This window comes from Solanum lycopersicum, chromosome 4 (genome assembly GCF_036512215.1).
Source record: "Solanum lycopersicum chromosome 4, SLM_r2.1".
Lineage (NCBI taxonomy): Eukaryota > Viridiplantae > Streptophyta > Magnoliopsida > Solanales > Solanaceae > Solanum > Solanum lycopersicum.
Window position 1 is genome coordinate 57,163,917 of NC_090803.1, and position 27,765 is coordinate 57,191,681.

A 27,765-nucleotide genomic window follows, 5' to 3' on the forward strand; every position below is an offset into this window, starting at 1 on the left:
TTATATAACATTATTATGTCCAATTTATATAACATTAATTAATAAAATTTTGAGAATCAACTAATAAATATATTCAATTTTTCTAGCTTTAACCGTATCTGTGGTGCAGAATCCAATCCATAACAGGAAAGTAAAACGGAGAAAAGCAGTTAGGATTAGGGGCAAAAAAGGTAACACAAAAAATGTTCGAAAGGTAATTCGATTCCAAAAATTAAAAAATAGAGGATCATTTAATAATCTGATCCTTTTTTTCGCACATATGAAAAAGTAAAAAAACCGAATGCGGCGACCGCGATGAACGTTGACAAGGAACAATCCGATTGCAACCTTCCAGAACTTTCTCCACCGTCCATGGAGAAACCTGCACCGGAGCCGGCGCCGGAACCGTCACAGCAACCACCGAGAGAGTCTACTGCTCCGACGCCGTCCATGACGCAGATTAAACAGCCGCCGTCTCTGACGCAGGTGAAACAGCCGCCGTCTCTGACGCAGGTGAAACAGCCGCCGTCTCTGACGCAGGTGAAACAGCCGCCGTCTATTGATCCCAGTGCGCTCTTTAGCGGCGGCGGTATTAGGTAACTGCATTATTGGTCTCTTGCTTAATTTTATTGTTTTCTGCTGAATTTATTAACTGTTTGTTGTTATCAATGTTTATGTTTCGAGAAATGATCAATTTTATTTGATTCCTTTTTCTAGCATTAGAAATGAGAATGACAGTTCGCAGTTGCTATTTCTACTTGACATCATGGTTTAGTAAAAGGTTTTGTTACAATTTTTTCCGTAGCTAGTCTTTGTTTTACAAAGATGGGTAGTATTTACAAAGGAATAGTACATAAACATTACCCTCAACTTGACATCAACGGACAATTATGACCTCTAATTTTGGAGGTGCACAAGTAGAGACTTAAATTTGTACAAAATTGAGCAAATGGACACATTTGTCCTACATGACACCCTACATGAAAATTTTGTGTCCTATGTGTATTATGCCATGCAGAACAAGAGTATCTACTTGTGCATACTCAAAGTTGGAGGACATAGTTGTCCGTTGCAGCCAAGTTAAGGGTTACGTTTATGAATTATGTTATTTACAAACGTGTAATATGATCATATAAAAGAGGCATCCCAAAAGTCTTGCACAATTTGCTAGAATTAAAGAGAGCACTAAGCAATGGTCTCTGTACCCTCCAGGAATGAGGAAGCCCCAAAACCGCAAAAGGAGAAGTCATCCTAATCTTCTTTTTCTTCACACCCACTTTGTTCAACCTTTAGCTTTCCGTTGTTCCTGGCTTCCTGCAACTATTTTAGGAAGTACCTATTGGTTGTTGAAAGTTACAAAATTCAAAGACCACAATTCCAAAGATGCAGTAAGAGATGATTCACATCCTCCCCATGTTTGGTACACATACAACTCCAATTCGTGATGATGCATCTACTCCTTAAATTATCTACCATTAAGAGAGGCTCCCCATGCAACACAACATGTGACAAATATCTCTTCTTTTGGTGCATCTGATAGGAGACTCCCACACGAGATAATGATCCGTCGTAAACAAGTGGTAACACGACGTAACAGAGATGTACTTCTATTACCAGCTTTTTCCATATCAAAAGTAGCTCCATATCACATAATATCATTACTGTAATCTTCATGTGCTTATCGAATTTGAATGAGCTTGGCTTTTTTTTTTTTTAGGCTAATGATGGTTGTGTCTAGTGTTATCAAAGGCAAAAAGCGCAAAAAAGCTTTAGGGTCCATCGGGGCTTTAAGCGCAAAGCGCAAATAAAGCGTGGACTTTAATGAAAAAAGGTGCAAAGGGAGGAAAAAATATAAATATATATGTTTAGTCCAGGACTATAAATTATAAACATGAATGATAAATACATGACCAAGGAAATTGAATTTTTTTAATTATAAAGTGAAATATCAACTATTTAGTGTCAGTTCTTCATAAGAGGCTCATTGGCAAGGAAAAGTTTGCCTTAGAACCTTGATGACGACACTGAACCGCAAATAAAGCGAGGTGAAGCGTTCAATACGTTTTGAGTCTCGCTTCAGGGCTTAAGTGCGCTTAAAGCGCGCCTTTGATAACACTGGTTATGTCTGGGCCAACGTGTTGAGAAATGTGAATTAGTTGGTGAATTTACATTTAAAGTTATTATTACCACATCATACATGATCCAGGAATATGTTCTATATCCCAATGGCGTAGCAAGATTTTTGTGAGGGGTATCACCTTTTAAAATGAACAATAAATAAAATTATGTGACTTCATATTGAAAAAAAGGAACAAAATATAAATAAAATACAGTTCGGGCTCAGTACTATACATTTTCTAAAAAGAAGTACTTTTAAAAAATTAATAAAAACATTCACGTGTCTTTTTTTATTTTGAAATATATTCAAAATAACTTTTAAAATTAATAATATTAAATGCTTCATAAATTGTTTTTAATTAATTTACTGATTAGAAAGATGGTGAAAGTAACCCCTCCCCCACATAAAAAATTAATAATATTAAATGCTTCATAAATTGTTTTTAATTAATTTACTGATTAGAAAGATGGTGAAAGTAACCCCCCCCCCCCCCTCCACATAAAAAATAAGCCTATAAGAAGAGTGAAAGAAGAACTTCAAATGTATAAAAAAAATGACAAGTGCTTGATTCAAACACAAGACCTATACCTTAGAACTAAGGCGCCTGACCAGCTAAGCTAAGTGTGTGTATGTGTCTAGGAGTGTCACTGTATATAACATATTCAGTGTTTCTCCTTTTTCTTTTAGTTATGTATATTAACTAAATTTTTCAGTTGAAGCAGTGTCACATGACACCCTTTGGACTTACGTAGATCTGCCCCTGCTATATCGCTTTAAACCTAGGAACCAATGAACTCAAAGAGTCTTTTTTATGGCTAATGGTGGTAGTTTTCAGGCCAGCTTGTTGGAAAATGTGAATTAGTTGGTGTATTTACATTTCAAGCTTTATATCACACCATACACGGCAAGAAATATGTTCTATCCCCCCTTCAAACCTAGGAACCAATGCACTCAAAAGAGTTTGATCTTATTTCATTTCAATACCCCTCTCCACAAACTCATTCTATAAGGGCGTTTTCAGTGAATCAACCATAATGACAGACTGATGCCATATTTCAGCAGAATCCCCTTCCTGCACATGACCTGTTCTTCTACTGGAAATCTCCATAAATGCCCAACAATGTCTAATGAAAAGTTCCAACCTTGGGATGGCTAATCTCACGATCTTCAAGACATCTTTTTGGACAGTTTCGAAATATAATTCCACTGTTTAGTTTTACAATCTTGTGCTAATCGATGCCGAAGTGAACAAGGACCAAATAAAGTAGGATGCTTAAAATGGCAGCATATAGAAAATGGATCAATGGCGTCATGGAAGAGTTTAGAGGCTCTTCTAACATTACAGTCTCACACATTATATGGAGACCCTTGCAGGGGCGGAGCAAGTGTAGGACGATGTTGGCAAATGATTGTTGAATAGAGTTACTCACCTCGCAACCTAATTTCCTCTATGAGCTTGGCGGGACCCAGTAACTTTGGCATCAAACAGTTTATGTTTAAAATTTCATTTAATATGTACAACACAATCTATTGAGAACCTAGTAAGCAAAAAAAATTGTTATTCCTTATAAGCTAAAAATCCTGTCTCTGCTAATCCTTGTTCTAAGTGATGCTTATGTTTCTCAACACATCCAGATGGTATGAATACTGCAAAATATGCTCTACTGTGGGGTACCTTGTGTAGCTTAAGAGTTGGTCATTGGGCAGGTTAAGTCTTGAATTTCAGCCTGGTTGCTGTTTTTGGTTGTGGATATTTGCATCCATATTTGGACTGATAAATGCATTTCTTTTGTTCGGATCTGTTTATTTTTAATACGACTGTATCTTCATAGTGGGGAGAAACAATTAATGTAATCCTACATTTGTAAAGATATGTTTGGGGATGAACTTTTATAAGAAACCAACTGATTTCTTTTTCTTTTCTTGAAGCTTTCTGACTGGAAACAAAAATGCTAAATTCAGCTATGGATATGCTACTTTTAAGGGGAAACGGGCCTCCATGGAGGACTACTATGAGACAAGCATATCAGAAGTTGATGGTCAAATGGTGGCATTTTTTGGTGTTTTTGATGGTATTTCCTAGAATTTCTTGCATATCTTGTCAGGATGATGTTTCTTTTTTGTAATTAAAGTATTACTACCAAATCGGAAAATTACAGCTCAAACAAAAAAAGAAGAGATTCAAGATTGGACATGCATGTCCATTCTTTTGCTAAGCTACTTTTCATCACCAACTCAGTACTTTAGTAGTATTTATTGCTTATACATCAAGGGTAGTAGTTTAGATCTTGCAATATCCTAGGTACTATGGAACACTAATCTGTCTAACTGTTGCTGCTGTTATTCTTCTTATATTCTGAAACACCCCGTGTTCTTTCCATACATAGTATACTGCTGCAGCCAATTTCGTCTTAAAGATTTCTGCTTGGCTACTCTTTCCTTTATAGTAGGTTACAGCCACCTTATCTCCTCTTGCCATCCATATCTCTTTGCATTTTTTGCCAACGTAACAATTTTAACCATATACTAGAACTTTCAGGACATTGGAAGAGCAAGTGCTGGATACTTTCAGCTTCATTACATAGGGGACATTTGAGGCTAACATTTATTTCCCACTTTACAAGTTAGTAGCCAGCCCTCCAGTATTGCCAGTCTTAGTATAAATATCCATTTTGTAGAACCTCAGTTGTTACATACCAATCTTGTCCAGTCTACTTCTTGGAAGATGCCTTGTAAATTTCTGTATATTGCTTGAATGGATATGCTATCCATTTGCATGAGTTCAGTCAATGTGCAACTTTCCCCCAAAATGTTAATAAAACTATTTACCATATGTCCATATAAAAAAAAAATTATATATATATATATATACTTATTGGATTTGAGTATCTTCCTAGTCATCCATGCAGCCTGTTTTAATTCAATTTGCCAAATAGTTCTCACTTTCCCATAGTAGATGTGCATCCATTTTACCCCTGGGTTGTCCTTCCTTTTGCAAATATTGCATAGGAGTTCACATATTGCAGCTCTATTCCAGATCATGATGTTGATAATGTTCAAGCCTCCAGCTGATTGAGGTTGATAGAGATTTTCCCATGCCACTGGTGGCTTCATAGAAATTTAGCTTTTCTAGTCTTCACATATCTTTTACATATGTTCTCTATCTTCTTATGGAGTATAAACATTTGTCCCAGAATGTTCATTGATAAAATGACGCTCTTTATGAGCTGAGCTCTTCCAACATATGACAGGAACTTAGAAGGATGGGCGTTTTCTACTTTCAGAGTGTTAATCTTGTTTAAATATCATTTTAGTTGTTGTAGATACGAAATTTACTCACGAAGAGACTTTTTTTTGGGTACTCTTGAATTGAGTTTCTTTGCAACCTAGATGATTATTTATCCCTTATACTCTGCTTGGTGTTAGGTCATGGTGGTTCAAGAACAGCAGAATACTTAAAGAACAACCTCTTTAAGAATTTGAGTAGTCATCCTGATTTTATCAAAGATACAAAGTCAGCTATAGGTATGAACCAAAGCAGAGCTCTATGTCATTTCTAGTTTCATTGTATCTTCTCTCTTCTGTATCATTTAATTGGAAAAGCTCTTGAGTGCAGTTGAAGCATTTAAGCAGACTGATGTCGATTACCTTAATGAAGAAAAAGGCCAGCAAAAAGATGCCGGTTCAACAGCGTCAACTGCTGTTCTTTTAGGTGATAGATTGCTTGTCGCAAATGTGGGGGACTCTAGAGTCGTGGCTTGCAGAGATGGTTCAGGTTTGTTGCTTGTTGACTATTTACTATATCCAAAGTTTTCACAAACATGACTTTGGCTATCTCAAGGTCCATTAGTTCTTTTGTGGATTATCTTTGTTATAGGTAAACAAACTTTTTATAAGGGAAGTACATCAGAAAAAATGGGTAAAGGCGTAAAGCTCACAGGGACAGAGGGAGTTTTTCATTAGGTTTAGTCTGAATAGTTTGCATAGGATAACATATTCTTTGGTCTGTACAAAACTGTGATTCTGGAACTACTTTTTGTAATTTCTAGAACTTTCCACATTTTCATATCAATGGAAGTTCATTAATATATCAAAAACGTGTAAAAAAGTACATATACCTGAACAAACAAATTAAAAATAACAAAGCACATTTCAAACCTTCAAGCAATTAAGAACCTCAAACAAATTCAGACACTTGAAACAACTTTGTTACTCGATGCTAGCTTATCACAATTTATGTTAAGCATTCTTACAATCATAGTAACCACTACACTTAATTTGTCTGGCTAGTTGCTTCCGCTATGCGTTATAAATGAACTGATCATTAGGATCACATATATCAGCTTTCTATATCCTCTATTGTTTATACCCTTTGGTCTGATTGTTTGTATAATGATTTATTCAATAATTTAGAAAGCTTGTTATGTTGTCTTTTGTTTTGATTTGGCCATAGCCAGGCAGAACATATTTCTGCTTGGAAGATGTTAACTATGAGACTTTTGCAACAAAGGAATATGACTTGTATAATTTAAAAAATTAACCGATGAAGCATGTTTTGTATTGACTGACCTTAATCATATTTGTCTCCAAGGTCATTTGTCGGTGTAAAATTTTGTTATAGTCTTTTATCTGTAGGTTCTCACAAGAGTTATTAATCTGTGAAAACTGAAAAGCTTGCCCTGTTTTTCATTCAGAATAAGATATGAAGGAATCTGTGGGGTGTTTTATAATTTTTGTATATGGGTTTATCTTATGAATATAGGTTCATTATTACTCATTTAAAAAGAAAAAGAAGACTAGAAAGATAGGATGTTTCTTATGTATACTATCTAGTAAAGTCTCAATGATTTACCGTTTGCAGCCTTTACCATTTAACATTTGGGCTTTCCATCCCCCTATTATCCTTTTAACAACAACAACATCCCCTGTGAAATCTCACAAGTGAGGTCTTAGGAGGGTAAAATGTATGCATACCTTACAACTACCTCGTGGAGGTAGAGAGTCTGTTCCCGACATATTTTTATTAAGACTTTCCATATTTATGGAGTGGAACAATGACAAATCATATGGTTTGATGTAAACACATGGTGAGGTTATGCTTTTTTTGATGAAGTCACAACGGGTTTGGGTAAGTTATCGGTATGATATTCCGTAAGAAGAGAGAACTTCTTAGAAAGCACCATTAAGAATATAGATTGGAAAAAGTCCAAATATACCCATGAATTATACTATTTGGAGCAAATTTATCCTCCCATAAAAATGGCCTATATCTACCCCTATCGTTACACAAATGACTCATATATATCCTGTTCGATAGATGGAGCTCAAATACCCGTCATTGAAATATTTTTCCTAGTGTATTCATTATAAGTAAAGCCATGTGTAAAAAATTAAATCTTGATCAGATAGTAGCTGTTAAATTAAAGAATAGAAGTCCATTAATCCTAGTTTGTTTTGGCCTATTTTGCTTATTGAGGATTAATTTGATCAATTTTGGTGTTAAGATTAAAACAAATTCATTCTTTTTAAGATATTAAGCACTTACATTAAAAGTAAAGAACTACAAGTTGCAACACCGCAATTCAGAAGAACACATTTTACATATTAGTCAAAGCTCACCTAAATTTCATCCTTGGAAAGTTAATAGGGAAATAATTTGGGACATTTAAGGGAAGTTCCGATCTTTCACCTCATGAATTGATAAGGAAATGTACTTTATAATTCATTTTTGTACCGACCAAAAAGGAAATGGGTTATTCCATTTGAAATGGAGGAGGTACTTGTGGTTGAATTAGATTTGCAAGTTAAGAAAAAATCATTATGCAATTTAGGAGTTTTTTTAAAGATGAAGTAGGAATATTATTAACAAAAGAGCATTAACTAGCCCGTATACAAAAAGTAGAAAATCTTTAAAGAAAATATAATTTTTTATGAATGACACCAAATCATCTAAACAAAAAGTAACCTCACGGGTGCACCAAAGATAGCTAAGGGAAACAAGGTAGTTCTCAAGGGTAGAATTTTTCTCTATTCCATCAAAAGCTCTGCTATTCCCCTCTCTCCGTATGGTTCACATCTGTGCTATAGGGGTAATTTCATATGCCTTGCGTCTAGGGGTGTGCATCAGTCAGCTTAGTTCGGTTTTACATATTATTGATTCGATTTACAGTTTTTAATATGCTAAACCCATAAGATATTTTTATCGATTTTGGTCCTTAACGGTTTGGTTCTCGGTTTAACCAATAAGAAAATGCTTATAAAGCAACTATATGATTTTCCAACAATTTGACGCGACAAAACAATAATTATAACTTTACAAATGATCGTAAAAAAATAATAACTAAGGTGAAAAGAACTATACTAGTGTAATACAAAGAGAAATAAGATTCTTACATTAGGTTTTGACGTTTTGAATAATGTGAAGTTGTGAACTCAAAGTCATTGTGAAGTGTGAATTGAAGGCTAAAAGACAAAGACAGTATCTAGTAAGGTATTGAGATTAATATTTAATGTTTTAGTAAATTACTACAGCCTTAATGGGTTACCGATTTATCCAATAACCCAATATTGAAAACCAAAATCGAACCGGTAACTCTATAATGTTTTTGTATTAAATCATTGAAAAACCATTAATCCAGTAACCCAATAGCAATAAATCAATAATACTTTTTCCATTCGATTTATGAGTCGATTCGGATTTTACACACCGCTACCTTCCTCTGCCTTTCTATGAGCCTAGCTGAACATTGTTTCGAGTAAAGTAGTAAATCAGTGCAGTCTTAATTGGTTATTGATTTATCCAATAACCCAACATTGAAAACCAAACCGAACAGACAACCCAATAATATTTTTTTAATATAAAACCATTAACTCAATAGCAATAGACCAATAATACTTTTTCGGTTCGATTTTTCGGTCAGTTTGGTTTTTCACACTCCTACCTGTACCTCCTCCTCCACCTTTCTATGACCCTACATAAACATTGTTTCTTTCATAGTTCTCGACATTACCCACTCAAAACAAAACCGTCTAATTAACTCCCCCCATAACAAAGATGCTACCCGATAATGTAAGAATAGGTGATCTATGTCTTCCCTTGATTCTTTGCAACTGAGGAATTGATTAAGAAAATATAGTGGTATTTCTATCGGTGTAGAAAACAAGTGATACTAAAAGATTACATTTATAATTCAACAACATACCTGGTGAGATTCCACAAGTCGGGTCTGGGAGGATGGTGGGTGTATACATACCTTATTCCTACCTTTGTGGAGTAGAAGAAGTTGTTTCAATAGACCCTCAGACTCGGGAGAAAAGGAACCGTTTTTCCAAAACAGTTCTGAAGAAAAACAAATGCAAGAGTAAATAAGCTATGATAAAAGTATCTCTGAGAGTTTAAGTTATAATTCCTTTAATGATAATAGAATTAAGTAACCACCTCATTGTGTAAATCTTCCTAGCGAGAAACTTAAATGGAAAGATTTAAAAGTCAAACTAAATTATTGACCTAACATAGTGGATAAATAAAGAAAAATATTTCATCATTGATGGAAATTTAACAAAATAATAACTACTCCGTCCATCCCATTTTATGTGGCACCCTTTCCTTTTTAGTCCGTCCCAAAAAGAATGTCACATACTATAATTAGGAACAATTTAACTTTAAAATTCCCTTTTACCCTTGATAAAATGATTTAACAACCGCACAAATATCTAACTATTGTTTTAGACCATAAGTTTTAAAAATCTTCCTTTTTTTCTTAAATAACGTGTCAAATCAAATAGTATCACATAAAATGGGATGGAGGGAGTAAAATGTATATTCGTTTTTATATTTGAATATCATTTCTGAATAACCACCACATAATAAAGAAATATAAGGGACCTATCCATTTTCTTATCTCTTATAAGAGATTTAGCTACTTCAGTTTTTGAATTGAAACAGTAAAGGAAGTGAAATACCAATAGAAATCCATTGAATGAATAAAGTAAAAGTAAAACACTCCTAATCCAACTTGTATGGAGCACTTATTATGAAGAAGTAAAAACAACTTTTTTCTTTACCAAGTTCTTCTTTGAAAATATCTATAAATAATTTTTATTTTTTAAATTTGGTTTTGATTGTACATTCAAAATTGACCAGAAAGTAGGTATGACGTGATATATCTTGGGACTGTTGAAAACTTGGAATAACTCATGTTTTGAAACTGTTAATATGACAGTTGGAATAACTTTCAGCAATTCTAAAGTCCACCTTATCCATTTACTTTTGTATTCATTGTCTTACAAGAAAGTAGTCTTCATTCTCTGCTTTATTGTGTCCGATGCAAAAACTGTGTTTGCTAAATGTTTGTACAAATGGAAACCAGGAAAACTATCATTCTCATTGAACTTGCCACGTGAGCTTTATTCCTAGTATAACACCTAAATCTTGATAAATTAGGTGTTGGAATCTATTTTCTTCTCAAATTTCAACACGCCTAAACTTAATTATTTATTTCTCAGATTTCTAGATCAAATTTAGGAAGTGATTCATCAGTTGAATGATTATTGAACATATTTTAGATTTTTAAAAGATGTTAATTCATTTTAAGCTATTTGGTTATGAGATATAACTGTTGCAATTAATGCAGCTATTCCTTTGTCCATTGATCACAAGCCTGACAGATCAGATGAGCGCGAAAGGATAGAACAGGCCGGTGGTTTCATTATCTGGGCAGGTATAAGCCTGTTGCAATTTCTTTGTATGTATCAATTGCTGCTTGATTGGCCCAGTAAATGCTACCGGAGTCCCAAAGAATTGTATTTATTCTAGTGTTCTTGTATAAATTTAATAAAAAATTTATCTTAGTTTTCCTATCGGGTGCTATACATATTCATTTTGTGTATAATTTTCACTAGGCCCAAAATTTTTTTTAAAGAATTTTCCATAATCACATTAAAATAAGTATTTCAACCTTCATCGCATGTGAATATTATGAGACTTCACAAAAAATTGCTTTTCTGCCATTGTGAACATAACCTCAATCTAGGGCTAAAGGTTAGCGAGGTTACACTTAGGTATTTTTGATATGCTCTGATTGCAATTTGGTGGTTGAATAAAGTATCATTCTTGTCATGAAATTATTGTCTCCTCCAGTAAGATCACGCACAGATTGCATCTGAAGCTCACGAAGTGACAATAGGTTTTCCATGTTTCTTCATGAAGTATTGTTGAATTTTCAAGGTGTGATGTGATTTGATGTGTAAGATAACCTAGTCCTTTCAACACCCCATCTTCTGATCCATCCCTTCCTGGGCTACGAAAATTTGTAGTTAAATATAACACACACACCACCCTCCATTTTATATGATGTACTTTGACTTGGCACAGTTTAAGAAAGAAAGAAAGACTTTTAAAACTTGTGGTCCAAAATGAATGATAGAAATTTGTGTGGCTGTGAATCATTTCTTTAAGGGTAAAATAGACATTTTATTGTTAAATTGTTACTTAATTAGAAATATGTCATTCTTTTTGGAACTGATTAAAAAGGAAAGCAAGTCACATAATTTGGAATAGAGGGAGTAGTTATTTATACTATTGTAGAATCATTTCGTTAAGTGGAAAAAGGGTACTAACTTGATTTATGTGTTAGTTTTAGATGTATTTTTCTATGTTGTGGAGCTAAAAAGCTTTTGGTGCTTTGTTTGGGATGTAGTTTTGTATGTGCTTATGTTGATTGGAGGTATAATGCTAATGCTTTGATCATGGAGCAAAGTGAGTTTTTCAGTGTATGGAATACAATTGATAAAGATGTTTATTGCAGTATGCTTCATGTGGTTTCTTTTCCTGTCAATTCCTTATATGAGCGCAATAAATACTACATATTCGTGCTTGCGTGCCTTTGGTGTTTCTTACTGAAAGTTATTATGGCTCAACATGACAAAAATATGCATGCACAATTTCTTAGTTCCTCTTTTTCCTTTTAGTTGAATTCAGTTCAATGTCCTGCTGCTCTATTCTTCAGGTACATGGCGTGTAGGTGGGGTCCTTGCTGTTTCTCGTGCATTTGGAGATAAAATGCTAAAGCCATATGTTGTGGCAGACCCAGAGATTCAGGTAACTCGGCTTTGTTTCTTGAAGCAATAGTTTGTCTTCATTTGCTGCTCTAATTGCCTGATCTGTCAAGGCACAAGAACATGGTGTTAATCTAGACGTACGGTTCTCCGCTGTCCCCTTGTGATATATTACTGGAAAAGGAAATTTTAAATTTTAAAGAAATCTATGGTGTCTTATTAGCTTCTTTAACACAACAACAACAACATGAAATTTCACAAGTGGTGGTCTGGGTAGTGTGTTGTGTATGCAATGTCACTCACCTTTTTAAGGTAGAAAGTCTATGTTTGGTAGACCCTTGACTCAAGTAAAACATATAAAAATAGGTAAGAGATAATACAGTAAAGAAGAAGCTGTGTTAAATAATGGGGAAAAGAACAGTAGTAATAACAACAGATAATGCAACAATCGAAGTAAAGGAAACAACAAGTAATAATAAATTGAAGAAACCCTTCGAGGTGACCCAGAGGTTTGGGCTTGAGACTTCCATGTTGGAGGTCTCAAGTTCGAAACCCCTTGCCAATGAAAGCAAGGGGTTTGCCTTCTGGGTCAAGCTCGTCGCACTACGGCTTGTCAAGTGCGGGTTACCTCTCTCGTGTGGTTTGCGAGCTATTGCATACGAGCAGGTGTTTTGCCCTGTGCACCCAAGGGGTAGCGACGGCGAGTTTCCCTTGTCATAAAAGTTAAATAATAAAATTGAAGATAAGAAAGTAGGAGGAAAATGCTGATAATACTTATAAGGGAACTAAACTACGCATGATTAATTACTAAACTTCTACCTTAATTTCGACCTTCATATCTTTCTATCTAGACTCATGCCCTCGGTAAGCTGAGGGTAGTGTTCAGCAAAGCAAGTGCTTCATTGCTTTAAGTGGTGAACCGAAACGAAGTGAAGCGAGGCATGTGAAAAGAAGCATCCGCTTTTGGGCTTGAAGCATGGTGCTACCAGAAGCGGCAACTCGAGAAAAACAGCGGTTTTATTTTTTTTGACTTAATTATTGACCGATTTTAAAGGATAAAAAGAGGCGTGACTGGCCTTGTCCTTAAGAAAGTAGAACAGTAAGGTATCAGTGTACTCTTTCCTTCCAGTACCTTTTCTCTTTTCTTTTTTCTCCTCCTTCTTCTTCTTCTTCTTCTTCTTCTTCTTTCTGGTACAGTGGCATTGCTAGCCTAGGTTTTTTCTTCTCTCTGTTTTTCTTTTCCCTGTTTAGCTTTGATTATTTGAATTATATGTTGCTAATTTTTTCTTCACATTGATTAAATCATCTGTTGCTGAATTGTTTTGTTTCATAACAATGTCTAAAATGTTGTTGAATTGTTTCTTAATACTTAATAGTGATAAAAATATATTGTTGATTATATTCTTAAGTCTTATCTGCCGTTAGAAATGGCTGACCCAACATGAAAATATGGGAAAAGAAGTTAGTAAGACCAATAAGACAAATTGTATGTCAGTCTGTCTATTTGGTGACAAGACAACTAATGGGGAACCTTTTCCTAGTTTTTAATATGAATATTTGCTTATATATTTTGTCTTTATGTATTTTGGTCTTTTTTCTTTTAAATTGTGCTTCACTTCAATGAAGCGAGACCTTACCGCTTTTTACTGCTTCCGCTCCCCTACACACTAGCTGAGGGTGTATCATATCCCCCCGCCCCCTGAATCAGTTGTATGAAAATTGAATAGTGACAAGTACATTGCTCTGGGACTGTGATGAAGTTTAAAAGAGGGAAGAAACGAAGGAAGTTTAAAATAGAATACACAGCCTTAATCTTCCTTTTCCTCCTGTTCCACCACAGTTAATTAGATGATACTATAACCATTGCACAAAACGTGTTGCTATTTTGTCCCACGATTGTAGATGGAAGAATGATATGTTTGCATAGAGGTTTGACAGTTCCTATCCAAGGACTGACAGTAGACAAGTATCTCAATAAGAAAATGTTTGAGATGGTACATTGCACTTATACACATAAGCATACAAGGGGAAACTGGCATTCAGTTGTATCTTTTATGTCCATTTTTTTGCAGCTAAAGTATTTTAGGTCTCATATTCATGCTGTATTTTTCTTAGCACATCTTGTCCCTTTGATTTGGTTGTTTTATTATGATACCGTAACTCAGTAGTTTTATTGAACTGAAATATTTCTATGCACATCTCTTCCCTCTCCTCTCTCTCCCTCTCTCTTGTATAATTAGCTTCCATTGTTAATTGACTTGTATTGATGGTGAGTGCACTGCTGTTTGATCTCCTTTTCAGGAAGAAGAAATTGATGGTGTACAATTTTTGATAGTTGCGAGTGATGGGCTTTGGAATGTCCTCTCTAACGAGGTCAGGTTTCTTTTAGTAAATTTGGTGAACCTTTCTTGTTTTTTCAACACTAACCAATTTTCCTCAACTTAAAAAGTCTTAGTAAGACGACAATGCTCATGGAGTTAGATGTCTTGATTGCATAATTTAGTTCGGCTTCTTACCTAGATGTTCTAGCTTTTATCTAATTTCTGACTTGCATTACTTATCGTAAGAAAAGTACAGAACAAGAAAAAGATAAGCTGCAGAATTGCCTTCCTTTAGTAAGGTACTTGCTACTCCTTACAAATAGGAGGAAGGCCAATGATGCAGGACTCGAGGGGCCAACAGTCGAGTATCTTTCATGCATTAATGTTCTTGCTACAATAATAAAAAATCAAGTATCCTTCATGCAGTAGTTTTCTTGCTACAGTAACTGTATCTCGTTCATCTAGATCTTGGGTTTTATTTATGTAATTTTTTCTTAAATTTTCTTACAGGACTTATTTGGTTATTTCTTTTCCTTATAGGAAAGACTGGGTGCACTAGATCCAATGTGATCCGGTCCTTACCTAGAGTCTAGAGTCTACGTATATTGGGAGCTTAGTCTCAAGCTTTCATTTCTTTCCACTTGGGAATTTCTTTGTTGACAAGAATTTGGAGTCGTAGTTGTTTAGAATTAGGGTTCTTGGATTTGTTTCCTCATAAATAAAAGTAGATACAATAATGTCAGCATTCAACTTTTTGTTTATAATAATGCTGGACTATTGACATGGTACCTGTGCTGGGAGGTAGGAGGTACCATGTGGAATTATTAGTTTAGATGCACTGATGCTGGCTAGGACACAACAATTAATAGAAAAACGGATAAGGGTAAAAAATGTCCTTAAACTATGCTAAATTGAACAAAAATGCCCTGTGTTAATAGTTTGATCCTAAATTCCCCTATTGTTACTTTTGGGTAAAAACTGTCATTTTCCTGATAAATAGGATGTTTCTTTTCTTTGTAAACACATTGCTTACCTAATAAAATATTATTTTTAAAGGACCTTTTTCTTTTCTTTTGTCCTTTAAAAATTCAACTAATATAAAAGTAGAAACTAATTTTTTCCTTCTTAATCTCCTTTTTTAAATAAAAAAGAGAATTACCCTACATGTGATTTTCCTCTAAGGCATGTATTTATCAAGCATTGCCTCAGACCATCCAGGATGATGCAAATAGACGTAGAGGATAAGTGGTCATAGAAGAAAAATTAGCAATGGAATATATAGATTTGCAAGTACTGTACCTTTGCAAAGATATGATGACAAAGGAACTGGCATACGACATGTTTCATTGGTCTCTCTCATCCTCGAGTAAACTTGAACAGTTGGCGGTCTTGCTAGCACAAATGAGCAAGCGCAATAGTCGATTGGTGTTCAGTAAAAGAACAAGTAGACGAAGGAGCATCATCTAATTGTTCTGTTAAAGCATAGGTAAATTGATTGACTACCCACTCATTTTCCTCCTCCTAACTAGTAGAAATGGGGAGGTGCATCTCTGAAAATACCATTTCGGTTGACACCAAATATTTGCTGAGTTTGGTATAATGACGCCGATACCCGTTCTGAAGTTGAGAATAGCCAAGGAGAACACATTTCAATGCCATGGAAACCAAATTGGTAATAGCTTGTCGAGCATCTTGGAAATATCATGTACTTCCAAATACCTTAGGTTCCACTGGAAATAGGGACTTGTTGGGGAGTCGAACACTTAAGGCATGTTATCAACAAGTGCACTAGGTGGGATGCAATTAATTAAAAAGTTAAGTTGTAGAGACTGCATCTGTCCAAATTGTTTAGAAACCTTCATTTGGATTAGAAGTACCTTAGTTGTCTCAAGTAAATTCCTATTTTTCCTCTTAGCAACTCTATTTGAGATGGTGTATAATACATGAAGACTGATGGTGAATTCCGTGTTGTCTCATGAATGATAGAAACAATTATGGCATGTATTCTCTGGCATTATCACTCCTTAGAATAAGCAGTGAAGCATTGATTTGAGTTTTGATTTCAGCATGGGAGGCACAAAAGTGAGTAAACACTTCGAAACGACTCTTCATAAAATAAATCCAAGACATTTGAGAGAAATCGTTCACAAAGTAACAAATATATATGCCCTGTTTTGGAAACAATAGGACAGTCCCCAAACATCAAAATGAACTAATTCAAAAGCTGACTCAACTAGCTTATTAATCTTGGACCTACTGAGGTGCAACAGTGTTTTACAAATTCACATGACTTATTGTCTAAGAAGAAACATTCTGAAACTTGGGACGACTTTAATGTAGGCAAAGAAGGATCGCTTCGCCGATGATATGCTTCAAATGGAAACACACCATAGGAGTAGGCACCAAACCGAGGCTCCCACTTATTAAAAATATGAAGATCATCAGATGTATGTCCCTTACCAATTACTTGATTTGTCGTAAGATGATGAGACAAACAATGATCGGGAAAGAATGAGATATAGCAATTGAGTTCTCTTAATGATGGTTAATTTTATGTTGGGGATAGAGACCTAGTCGTTTGAGGTTATAAGTGTTGAAGAAGACAATGTTGTTAATTCTGAAAAAAGAAGACAGTGTTGTTGTTGGAATAGTAACCCTGTCCTTATATAAGCACAAGGCAAATATGGGTCATTTCACATAATTCAAGGGCTTATTGAACTCTTTTCTTTTTGTCAAAAATGTCCACGTGCTGGTAAGCATTATTTGTTGGTTAAAAAGGGCAAATCTAACCCCTTTTTACAATGATAGGGGTATATCTAACACCCCTACCACTAATGATGTTCAAATTTAGACCATTTTGCCAAGTTTAGGGGCAAATTTGGATCTTTTCACTTTTATTATTGAGTTCTAGAATATATTCAACTTGTTTGAATCTTAAAGAATTATGATTACTGTGAGGAGACACAACCCCAATTTTCAATCAACATATGCTAGTAAATCATGTCTTTTAAAAGATAATATTGCACTACTTTTCTACCCTTTTGCGTCACACTTTTATTTTTAGGATGTTCAAAAGAACAAAACCATTAAATATTTGGAAACTATTAAACATTAGTATTTTAAGCGTTAATTGCACTAAATACCCCTGTTAATGTGATTTCCTCTTGGATGCACCTCTGTATTTTAAAATTGAACACTTACAACCGTCTTAGGAGGTATATCCTTAACTATACTTGCACGTCTTAGGAGGTATATTTGTAACTAAGTATATTAAAATAGACAAACTGAAATTATAAATAAAAAGTTTTTATGTATTTATGAAATTTGAAAAGTGGATAATTCTTTTTATTGAAAATATTTATTCATGCCTTAAATTAAAAGAGAATTTTTATTTTCTTTAAATATGCATCTTTTTAAACTCTTAGATAAGAAATGACCACAAATTACTTAATAGGATGAATAAATTTTGACATAATTATTTTCTCTTTTTTTAAAAAAAGAACTATGGCAAAAAAGTTTTCATCTTTCAAGCAATTAAAATATAATGATGATATCTCAATTTCTTTTTTTGACATTTAAACCTACTATATATAATAGTAAGGGAAAAAGGTCGGAAATATATCTGAACTTTGACCGAAATTGTTGTAATGATACTAGACATTGGAAAGTACCTTTTAGCCCTGCACTATTTAATAGTGTATTTTAAAGGTATATATTTGTCCACGTGGACATAAAAAATATTGCATAATTGTAAATAGTAATTTGTCCACGTGAGCACATATATACTTTTAAAATACACTATTAAATAGTGCAGGGGTAAAAGGTCTCTATAAAGTTCGGTATCGCAACAACAATTTGAGCCAAAGTTGAAGTATTTTTCAGACTCTTTTCCCTAATAGAAATCCTACACAAACGATACTTTATCTAAGTAAATTAACATAAGAATTTTGAAGCAGAGAATAAACAAAACAAAAATAAAAAGAAGAAATTTGTATATAATATAATAAAAATATTAAAATTAAATAAACATACAAATAAGTTACATGTTTAAAGTGCAAGAAGATTGTAGTAATAAGTGATATTTCTTATTAGGTAATTTGTGGTATTTATAATTTTAAGTTACCTTTTAATAATTATATTTTAATATACTTAGTTAATAATATACCTCGTATGAGATTTAAGTGTATGATTTTCATAGTACAAGGGGTGTACAACAACAAAACATACCCTGTGTAATTCAACGGGTGGGGTTTAGGGAGGATGGTGTATATGCAGACCTTGTCTTACCTTGTGAAGGTAAAAAGGTTGTATCCTAAACTGAATATTATGGGGGTACTTAGTGTAACTAACCTTATTTTTTGCTTTTCTTCCTGATGTTACTTGGTTGGAACCAACTTGATACAAAAACTGATCTTTTATTAAAGAGAAATAAGAAGTGACACGTGGAACTCTTACCGCATTCAATTTAAATAAGGGGCTTTTGGGACCTTGTACATAGATTTAGTGTAATTTTTTTAAATTTCAAATTCCTTGCATTGTCAAACAATGTCACATTAAAAAGGAGGGACAGAGTATAAATTTGATGGGTGGAAGGAGGTGACCGAGGATGCTCTGAGGTGGATGATTAATCCAGACATCTCCATTTGAAACCTCAGAACCTGGACTGAATTTGAATGGCTCATACATGGGTTTCTTTTATTTCTTCGGTCTTTGTTTCAACCTGGAGCTTGTCATTAAAAGGTAGGAACATCAAAAAAGAGATGAAAATCTTCTCTAAGTTCATTAGTGATCAGGAACTCAGTTTTGTAATTCCAAGTTGAGCTTTAAATTTTCGTAGGTTTGAGGTTGAAATTGAGGGGAAAAGACTTGCTAATGTATTCACTATTTTGGGAGTTTGATGAAAGTGGGAACTATTATGCTCAGAAGAATTGGCCAGAATTGGTTCATAGGCTTAGAGCTTGATGTAATGCTTCTTTGCTTAGGCAAGCTCAAGTTTGATTAGTGTTGATTTCTAGAGCTTGTGTGAGGCTTTTTACCCTTTCCTTATTTATAAAGTTAGAAGAAAATAATAAACCAGGGAAGTTTTTCTTTCTTAATATACTAAGCTTCTTCTTTGATTCTAGTTTCATGATTGTTAGGACATTACAGAGTAGCTTCATAGTGCTTCGCTTGAAAGCTTTGCTGATGTGTCTAGTATGTTGTTATTTGCTGATTGCTTTCTTAAAGATTCATGCAGTTATGAACATTAACTGTTTAACTTCTATTCATTACATACAGGAGGCCGTGACCATTGTGCAGGACATAAAAGATGCTGAGGCAGCTTCACGTAAGCTTATTGAAGAAGCTTATTCAAGGGGGAGTTCAGATAACATCACCTGTGTGGTTGTTCGATTTGAAAGCACATGAATGGACCTTTTAAGGTCTGCCTACCTTTCCTTTACTTACAAACATAAAGAAAAACCAAAAAGACGCGAAACTTTCTCCTCGTTGTTTTGCAACAGACTTGAGCATTAAAAATGATGTTTGTCGTCAATGCTACTCAGTCTGCAGATAAAAGATCCTGAAGTGAGGATGTAGGCCTTGTAACTAGCTTATTTTTCCAACTCTTCCATTCTTCTGTTGATCATTAAATTATTCGGGTGGTCATGTCAGTTGAAGTAGTGATCATGAGGATTTCTATGGATACTCTCCGCTTATAGACTTGTAATGTTGCCTTCAATTGTTATGTGATGATGATGAAGTGTAAATCACACTGGCATAGTTTCTTCTTCTCTATTTACATACATCTATTATTGTAGGTGTTCTCTATTTCACTTGGCCTACTTAGAATTCGTAATCCAGTATTTGTTAACGTTGTATTCTCCTAACTTTGTTACTCATGGGACTATAGTGATTATGTTTACTGGTACTTTCTTTGACTTCTGAGTTGTGATTCGATTTAATTTTTTTTCCAGAGACTCCATAGATAAATGTTGTACGTAGGCTGTATGTAAAGTCATTATTCGACTTATTAGGACACACTGTTACGTTTAGGTGCTATACAAATTATATTTCTTATACAATTAATAGATTATGTTGATTGATTTTTGCATGTTTGGATCAAATAAAAATGATGGGCAACTCAATGAACTATCACATCTTATAAGGTGTTTATTTTGTAGACGTTGAGTTTTGGAGCTGTCTTATCAATCACTAACCATGAAGGAAAAAATTCCTTTTATTTAGGGAAGAAAATTGATTTCGTCCTAACTAGCATTTCTAACTTCTCTCCTAAGACATTCACGATATTTATAATATAAATATGTTGTTAACAAGACATAAAAAATGTTATAAAATGGATGATCACACTGTACTTTTGTGTAATTGTGTCTTAGTAAACAAGTAACTTTGTGTTCAAGCCTATCCACTACTTGTTACTCATTATTGTTCTACTGCTGCATATCCTTTTTCCATTCTGGATACTGGTGTTGATGTTACTGTATATTTCCATTCTCCTTTTTCAACTATGCTACTTTGAGTTTGTGACAACCATAGTATATTTTACGGGGCCTTTGGTAGGGTTTAAGAGAAATTTCAAGTTTGAAACAAGTGAGTGTGGCCAAAATAAAACTTGGTTGATGCTGAATATCAAGTCGCGGATAATATTTTTAAGGAAAACATTCCTGTTCTTAAAGAAGATTTTGTGGTGTGTCGGATCAAGAAGAAGATGGATAAAGAGAAGAACGTGGATCATGTTATGGAGGCACAAGATGGAGATGTTGAGGGAATTATCATGATTACTATAGCAATCTTCCATCTTCAAGGAATTTTCTCTGTAACTAGGAGTGTCGTTTTGGTATCTTTGCTTAACGCTAACTCATCTATTGATCATTGTTTCTTCTCCTTATTGGGAGGTTTCTTTGGAAGTCGAGAGATGTCTATAATTGTATATTTGGCTAGTGTTGACTATGTTCGTCCTTACTTGTATAAACTAGTAAATATTGAATCTATAATGAAGCTAACGAGTTCATCCAGGCTGTGCCCTACTCGCAAGTAATATTTACGGTAGAAAACAGAATTTAGATATTCATCTTCTGTTCAGTTTGTACTTGGATAAAGCTTTGAAAGTTCCACAGGGTAGCTTCATTTCTTTTGCTTACTTTTATAAAATAATCAAATTGAAGACGACCATTATTTCGACAAAATTGATTAAAAGTTCAAACTGATTATTTCAATCCATCTCCTACTAAGCTTTCTTCAGATATATTTACTTTTCCGTAGAATTACTCTGGCATATCAAATATGTACTGATTTCACTAATTTAGATTCACGTCATATAGACATGGACTTGACTAATTCAAAATCAAGTCGATTAAAGGAACAACCCAACAAGAAATTCTCCATTCATTGAAATCAAACTAAGAACTTGTAATAATTATGGATAAAATTCTCCATTCTGCACCAAGAGACTTGTTTATATCTGAACCTGTGCATACACTGCTGTGGTAAATAAAATCTTTCTTAATCAATCACAAATAGAAAAGAACTCCTCATCTTCTTCAAATATCAAATTAAGAGCAAGAGGACAACAGAAGAACATTCAGTCAAACAAACTACAAACGTGAAGGATAGAAACAGAGTTCGTCATCTCCAAGTAATTACATCATTTTGTTTTACAAAAGAAAGGGAAAGCGTGAAGAAAACAAAGAAACGTCCATCTCAACAACAGCCACTTGTTGATGCATCAGATTCCGGAGGTTTCTGTCTAAATATATTTTTCCTGACGCCAGCTGAACCTTCAGCCAAGAGACTTGGAGTGTCCAAAATCTGCAAACCAAAATTCATCATCACAAGTTCACGACTAAGCAATGTTCTCCTTCGGTAGAGAGAGGGGAAGTAAAAGGGACTATTGCAATAACACATTACAGATGAAGACAAAATGTAAACTGAACTTCATAGAGCATGCATTCTGTTCCGCGAAGCAATATTTGAACCATTTATTGAGATAATATTTGCTAGCAAGGATGTTGGACAGGGAAACAACCAGGGCAAGTTGCAGTGACTACCGCCAGATGACTGACAAAGTTCAATCATCTCCCCAACAAAGAAAGAACTTTCTTCTAGCATGGCACTAGTGTTAAAAGTCTCTGTGGTTCAGTTTAATGTTTGCCTAGAATGCAAAAGCCCAGCTGTTCAACAAGGAGATCTCCCAGAAATGCATGGGACATGATTAAGATATGGCCTGCTCTAGGTACACTCGAGATATGTTATCACCGATGAAGACAGTTAAACATCTAAAATGAAGGTAGAGATCTTACATCCCTGTTAATGTTCAGTTGCATTGTAACTCCATTTATTTTTAACAACTCATGACCACTGGCAAGTCCACTCAAAACTATTTTTCTTTTTTTAATTTTTACTAGTCCATTCAAACTATAACATGAACAATATACAAGAAAGACCCTTGGCTGATTCATACCTTCAGCACAAGCTCCTCAAAGCACTGTTCCACATTAACCCTCGTCTTTGCACTGCATTCGATGAAAAGACATCCATATTCCCTGGCAAAATCAATTCCCTCTTTTTTGCTGACAACCCTTTCACTCTCCTGCAAAAAAATTCATATGTATGTGAATCATCCCTTGAAAATTCACGAGCATCATCACGTACCGCCAATTTGACTCAAAAGAAACAAATGCACCTGGTCAATATAGCGTATACGATTGTGTTTGGGAAATAGAAGAAGCTTGAGATGGAAGAAATTCTCTTCTGCAAACGAGGAGAGGTACCTTATCAACTTTGTTGCCTACAAGCATCTTGATGCACTCCTGATTTGTTGAGTACAGGTCGATTTCTTTGGCCCATATATCAGAGAGATTAGTAAATGTGTCTCGCCTTGTTACATCATAAACTGTTGAAAATCAAAGATAGATAAGTCTAAAAAAAGACAACATTCTAAAAAAATTCTTGGGGGTGGCAAGGGAGTAAGGTGAAAGAATTTGTTCGAACAACAAGAAATTCATTAAGAAGAAACTGAATTTGCTTCTAAAAATAAACAAGCAAGAAGAATCATATTTCTAAATGGTACTCACAATCAGATTGTTAAAGAGCTTTCCTATGCACCAGCACTAGTGCTCTTTCCACTAACGTTTCTATTCTATTAAAACTGCAAGAAAGGTCGTATACTTTCATATGAACCAGCACTAGTTTTGTCTTTCCACTAATGTTTCTATTCTTTTAACAAGCAAGAAGAATCATATTTCTAAATGGAACTCACAATCAGATCGTTAAAGAGGTTACCTATGCACCAGCACTAGTTCTCTTTCCACTAACGTTTCAATTCGTTAAAGAGGTTTCTTGTGCACCAGCACTAGTTCTCTTTCCACTAACATTTCTATTCTTCTAACAGTGCAAGAAAGGATGTATACTTTCATATGCACCAGCTCTAGTTTTCTCTTTCCAGTTTCTATTCTTTTAACAATGCAAGAAAGGACGTATACTTCTCCTAAGAAATACTCTAAGAAGTCAAGACACTCTACAATCCATTCTCCGTGGTACTAGAACACTCTTTCAATGTTATGGACTACTATTTATAGAAACTCGAAAACTACGACAACCATATGAACCAACACAAAAGGAAGCATAATGTCATATATACGCAGGCTGCAAGCTGTGCCAACTTCTTGTCCTGTGCTTAGTGTTTGTCCTGACAGCAGTGAACATTGCTTATCTCTTATAAAGCAAATGAAGTGAGTGTAGCATGATGATTACATAATATTGGATATTCGTCAAATACTCAAACCAAATAACAAAGCAGAAAGAAGAGATGTCAGATTACCCATGATTATTCCTTGAGCTCCTCGGTAGTATGAACTCGTTAAAGTCCTAAATCTTTCCTGTCCAGCTGCAAAACAAGAAAGTCATAATGTTATAACTAAGAATTGTGCTGGAGGAGACCTCTTATTAGCACATTGAGCAAAACATGCTGAGTTCAATCACTGAATTAAATTGACAACAATATTCAAAGAAGCAATACCAATCAGCAGCGCACTCTGCCACCACCTTATTTCCAAAGGCGTTAGATGGGTCAGTTGGTGATGAATTGATTTTAAATAAATGAACAAATATCAAGAATTCGTTAGTTAAGATTTCCTAAGTTTCAAGGCACTTCATAGGTCTTCCTCATTTTAATATACAATATTCAACTTACCATTGGCACCCCCACACCTAACTGAATAACAGGCATCACTATTTGAACTTGTGGACAACCCGCCTAGGTCCTCTAATCTTAGAGCCTAAGTGCTGCATTGTGCTTGGTTATGAAGAAGTAATTGGCTTCATTAATGGCATCAAAAAGATGTGTATTACAACATTGCGCCTGGTTCATCTAATTGATTGTAGATTAATTCATCAAGGTACAGTAAGGAGAATACGAGAAGCTCAATGAAGTACCAAGAGAAATCACAAAGATTTTAGCATTCAGAATTTGACAAGATTCTACTTGCTCTAAATTTATCAAAAATTTGATTCATGTTTAGTTTGGTTCTTTAAGCAAGTTTAGTTGTCTAAACAAACCAACGTTGTCCTATTCTTGGTAATTGGTGAGTTTTTGGTGTATGAAGCAAGTTTAGTTGTCTAAACAAACCAACGTTGTCCTATTCTTGGTATGGTGAGTTTTTGGTGTATGCGTGCAATTGCATTTACTTGTGTGTGTTGCGACCAACAGTTGACAGTACTAGTTTCTGTCAAGTAAATTGTAATATCAAATGACTCAAGGGGGACATAATTTTCAATTCTTCACTCTTACTTGACAGATGCAAAATAAGGTTTCTTAGGTTGAAGAAATTTTAGCTTTTAGATGGAAAACCACAAGATAAAACCCGGGATACCATGTCATATAATTTAACTTAAGGGGTAATCAATAATGAGCTTTCATTGGTTTGCATAGGATATAATTGGATAAGAATCCGGGTTTAAAAGAATGCTACTTGGTGAAAAGGGTTTGCAACTAAAACATTTAAAATAAAGCATGACTTTATTGAGGATCGGGCATAAAATAACAGAATTACCTGTATCCCATATAGCAAGCTTCAACTTCTTCCCCCCGAGGGTGACATGTTTTACCTTGAAGTCCACACCTGAGAATATGAGAAATGACTTAATGCATAAAAGAAATAGGATTTATCTAATGCATTTATGGCATATTAAGTGCACGGTGAAAACCTGCTAAGTTCAGTTCAAGTGCACTATCTCTTAATATATTTGTCAGTACAGACACTGTGTAACGGAAAAGACCATCATGAAATTGGTCAGATCAATTAACTGTTTATACCACCATTTTAATCCTAAAGTATCTATTTTCTTTTTGTTGCTGCTGGTCATGCGGCACGACATGAATACCACAATGCAGTAAATACTCCCCTAAATTTAGTTATGCAACACCACCTCGTCCACTCATATTGAATTATCTCGAACTGTTAGTTTCACTTCTGATATAGGCACATAACAATTCCAAATAGTGTCTTATTAACTCTTTCACAATTTATGCGGCTTCAACTTATCGAATCGCTGCAGCCAAACTGTTAATTAACCTTCAATATGCAATAGAACCATTGACCAACACAAGTTCCGCGCATAAACAGCTGAAAGAACCCTCACTTAACTAATTACCACACCCACAAAACACAACTATTATTTTCAATCTTTCCATCAATACCATCATATCCACAAATTAATTATCACCCAATATTTCATATTTGATTAATCTAACATTCCCACTTCCACACACACCTCCTCTTTATTTACAAATGTACACAACAACAAAAAAACAATTTTTAAGCAATAATATTTGCACAATATACTTAAAAACAGACAAGCCTATAAATTAACAATTTTCAAAAAGGACATATTAACACAACTTACCAATAGTTGGAGAAAGATCCTCAAAGGCATCAGAAGTGAAACTGAGCAACAAACTACTCTTCCCTACTCCTGAATCTCCAATCAACAACAGCTTAAACAAGTAATCAAACTCCGGCGAAGACGAAGACGGTTCCATTTTCTCAAAAACCTTCCAACAATTTCAAATTTCCAGTTATACCCAGATACTCAATCTACCTAAAAAACCCTAAGATCCAAAAAAAATAAAATTCAGAACAACAATCAATAAACACAGATTCAAAAAAAAACTATATATCAAATCAACAAAATTAAAAAACGAAATCGAAGAAGAAAAAAAAGAAGAGAAAACCTTGTAATTGGTAAAGTTTGTATTATATAATGATCAATACAGAGAAAAAGTTGACGAATGGAGAAGAAACCTCGCGAAGCTTTTGCTCTCTTTTGAAGGCAAACTTTTATAGTGAAGCGTTTGGTTGTACACTATGCTTTAACAAGTTGTACGCTTAGAGAGTTTACCGACTCGGATCGGACACCGATTGTTTCATTTGAGATTATTCATAATATTTGTTTGGTCTCTTTTCATCATGCCAAATAATACAAATTAATTTTTTATAAAACCAAATTTTAATAAATAGAAAATAAGTAAATCTTGTAAACAAATTTGTTTATTATAAATACTATGATTAAGAAAATTATTTTATATATTGTAAATTGGTAATACAGATTTTTTTTTAAAATCAAATTCTCCTTTCAGGTGTGTGAATTTTATATCGCGGCAATTGTTTTAAGAATAGAACATTTTAAAGCATCTGCATTTGAAAATAATCTGAATTGTTGAGTCTGTCTATTCAATTGTTATAATATTCAATATAATGTCTCACTTTTAGAAGTGATTCTCGAGTTCAGTTACTTAAACGAGTTATTGATTCAAATTTAATTTATAATTTCAATTCAAAATGACTTTATACAATCAAAGTAAAAAAAGACAATTAAAAAAATTAAGAAGGAAAAAAAATGAGAAGTATAATTAGATAATTTTCATGCAGAATCCTAATCTAAGTTTTATGAATTTTGACTATAAACCTTTTTAATGTCAAAATTTAAATATCATTACCGTTACTAAAAAATAATGATTTGGTAGCAAATAATCGTACTCTCTAGCATCATCTATGTTGACCCAAATAATTCATATTTTAATAATACTGGAAAATGAAATTCATCAACTAAATATTTTAATAATACTGGAAAATGAAATTCATCAACTAACTTCTATTCTACTGTATTATGTCTTCTTTTTTATGCTCACCAGAAATCGATCACTAATGTTCACTATATTTGAGTCTTGATACATAGGTTTTTGAAAAAATTATTCTAATTTATGTGACACACACATATATATATATATATATC

The 27,765-nt window shown here is 34.2% G+C and overlaps 2 protein-coding genes across 7 annotated transcripts; one reads left to right on the forward strand and one right to left on the reverse strand.

Moving 5' to 3' along the window:
* The first annotated feature begins 225 nt into the window (after positions 1 to 225).
* On the forward strand, positions 226 to 21,491 carry LOC101256968 (probable protein phosphatase 2C 11). Of its 3 annotated transcripts, XM_069297259.1 has the most exons (10): positions 227 to 575; positions 4,028 to 4,170; positions 4,638 to 4,721; positions 5,525 to 5,623; positions 5,715 to 5,873; positions 10,732 to 10,818; positions 12,106 to 12,197; positions 14,456 to 14,527; positions 19,753 to 19,895; positions 20,019 to 20,393. In XM_069297259.1, the coding sequence occupies exons 1-9, from the start codon at positions 295 to 297 to the stop codon at positions 19,879 to 19,881; spliced, it is 1,146 nt and encodes a 381-aa protein (XP_069153360.1). In that variant the 5' UTR covers positions 227 to 294; the 3' UTR covers positions 19,882 to 19,895; positions 20,019 to 20,393. The 3 variants fall into 3 exon arrangements, with proteins under 3 accessions (XP_069153362.1, XP_069153361.1, XP_069153360.1); XM_069297261.1 differs by lacking the exons at positions 4,638 to 4,721; positions 20,019 to 20,393 and adding an exon at positions 21,034 to 21,491 and having other exon boundaries at positions 226 to 575; XM_069297260.1 differs by lacking the exon at positions 4,638 to 4,721 and having other exon boundaries at positions 226 to 575.
* A 499-nt stretch (positions 21,492 to 21,990) lies between these two features.
* On the reverse strand, positions 21,991 to 26,958 carry LOC101257258 (ras-related protein RABC1). 4 transcript variants are annotated; one of them, XM_004237668.5, is made up of 7 exons: positions 26,705 to 26,958; positions 26,377 to 26,581; positions 25,524 to 25,592; positions 24,293 to 24,358; positions 23,244 to 23,365; positions 22,934 to 23,062; positions 21,991 to 22,281 (listed from the first exon to the last, which is right to left on the reverse strand). In XM_004237668.5, the coding sequence occupies exons 2-7, from the start codon at positions 26,510 to 26,512 to the stop codon at positions 22,174 to 22,176; spliced, it is 630 nt and encodes a 209-aa protein (XP_004237716.1). In that variant the 5' UTR covers positions 26,513 to 26,581; positions 26,705 to 26,958; the 3' UTR covers positions 21,991 to 22,173. The 4 variants fall into 4 exon arrangements, with proteins under 4 accessions (XP_004237716.1, XP_010320019.1, XP_010320020.1 ...); XM_010321717.4 differs by having other exon boundaries at positions 26,775 to 26,953; XM_010321718.4 differs by having other exon boundaries at positions 26,377 to 26,524; positions 26,705 to 26,945.
* Positions 26,959 to 27,765: the final 807 nt, after the last annotated feature.

Coding starts and splice junctions, on each gene's coding strand:
- LOC101256968 (XM_069297259.1), top strand. CDS start 295: ATGAACGTTGACAAGGAACAATCCGATTGCAACCTTCCAGAACTTTCT. Junction 4,722..5,524: donor ATTTATTTCCCACTTTACAA/GTTAGTAGCCAG, acceptor GCTTGGTGTTAG/GTCATGGTGGTTCAAGAACA. Junction 10,819..12,105: donor TGGTTTCATTATCTGGGCAG/GTATAAGCCTGT, acceptor TCTATTCTTCAG/GTACATGGCGTGTAGGTGGG.
- LOC101257258 (XM_004237668.5), bottom strand. CDS start 26,512: ATGGAACCGTCTTCGTCTTCGCCGGAGTTTGATTACTTGTTTAAGCTG. Junction 23,063..23,243: donor TAGGCAACAAAGTTGATAAG/GTACCTCTCCTC, acceptor ATTTTTTTGCAG/GAGAGTGAAAGGGTTGTCAG. Junction 22,282..22,933: donor TTGAGGAGCTTGTGCTGAAG/GTATGAATCAGC, acceptor TTTGGTTTGCAG/ATTTTGGACACTCCAAGTCT.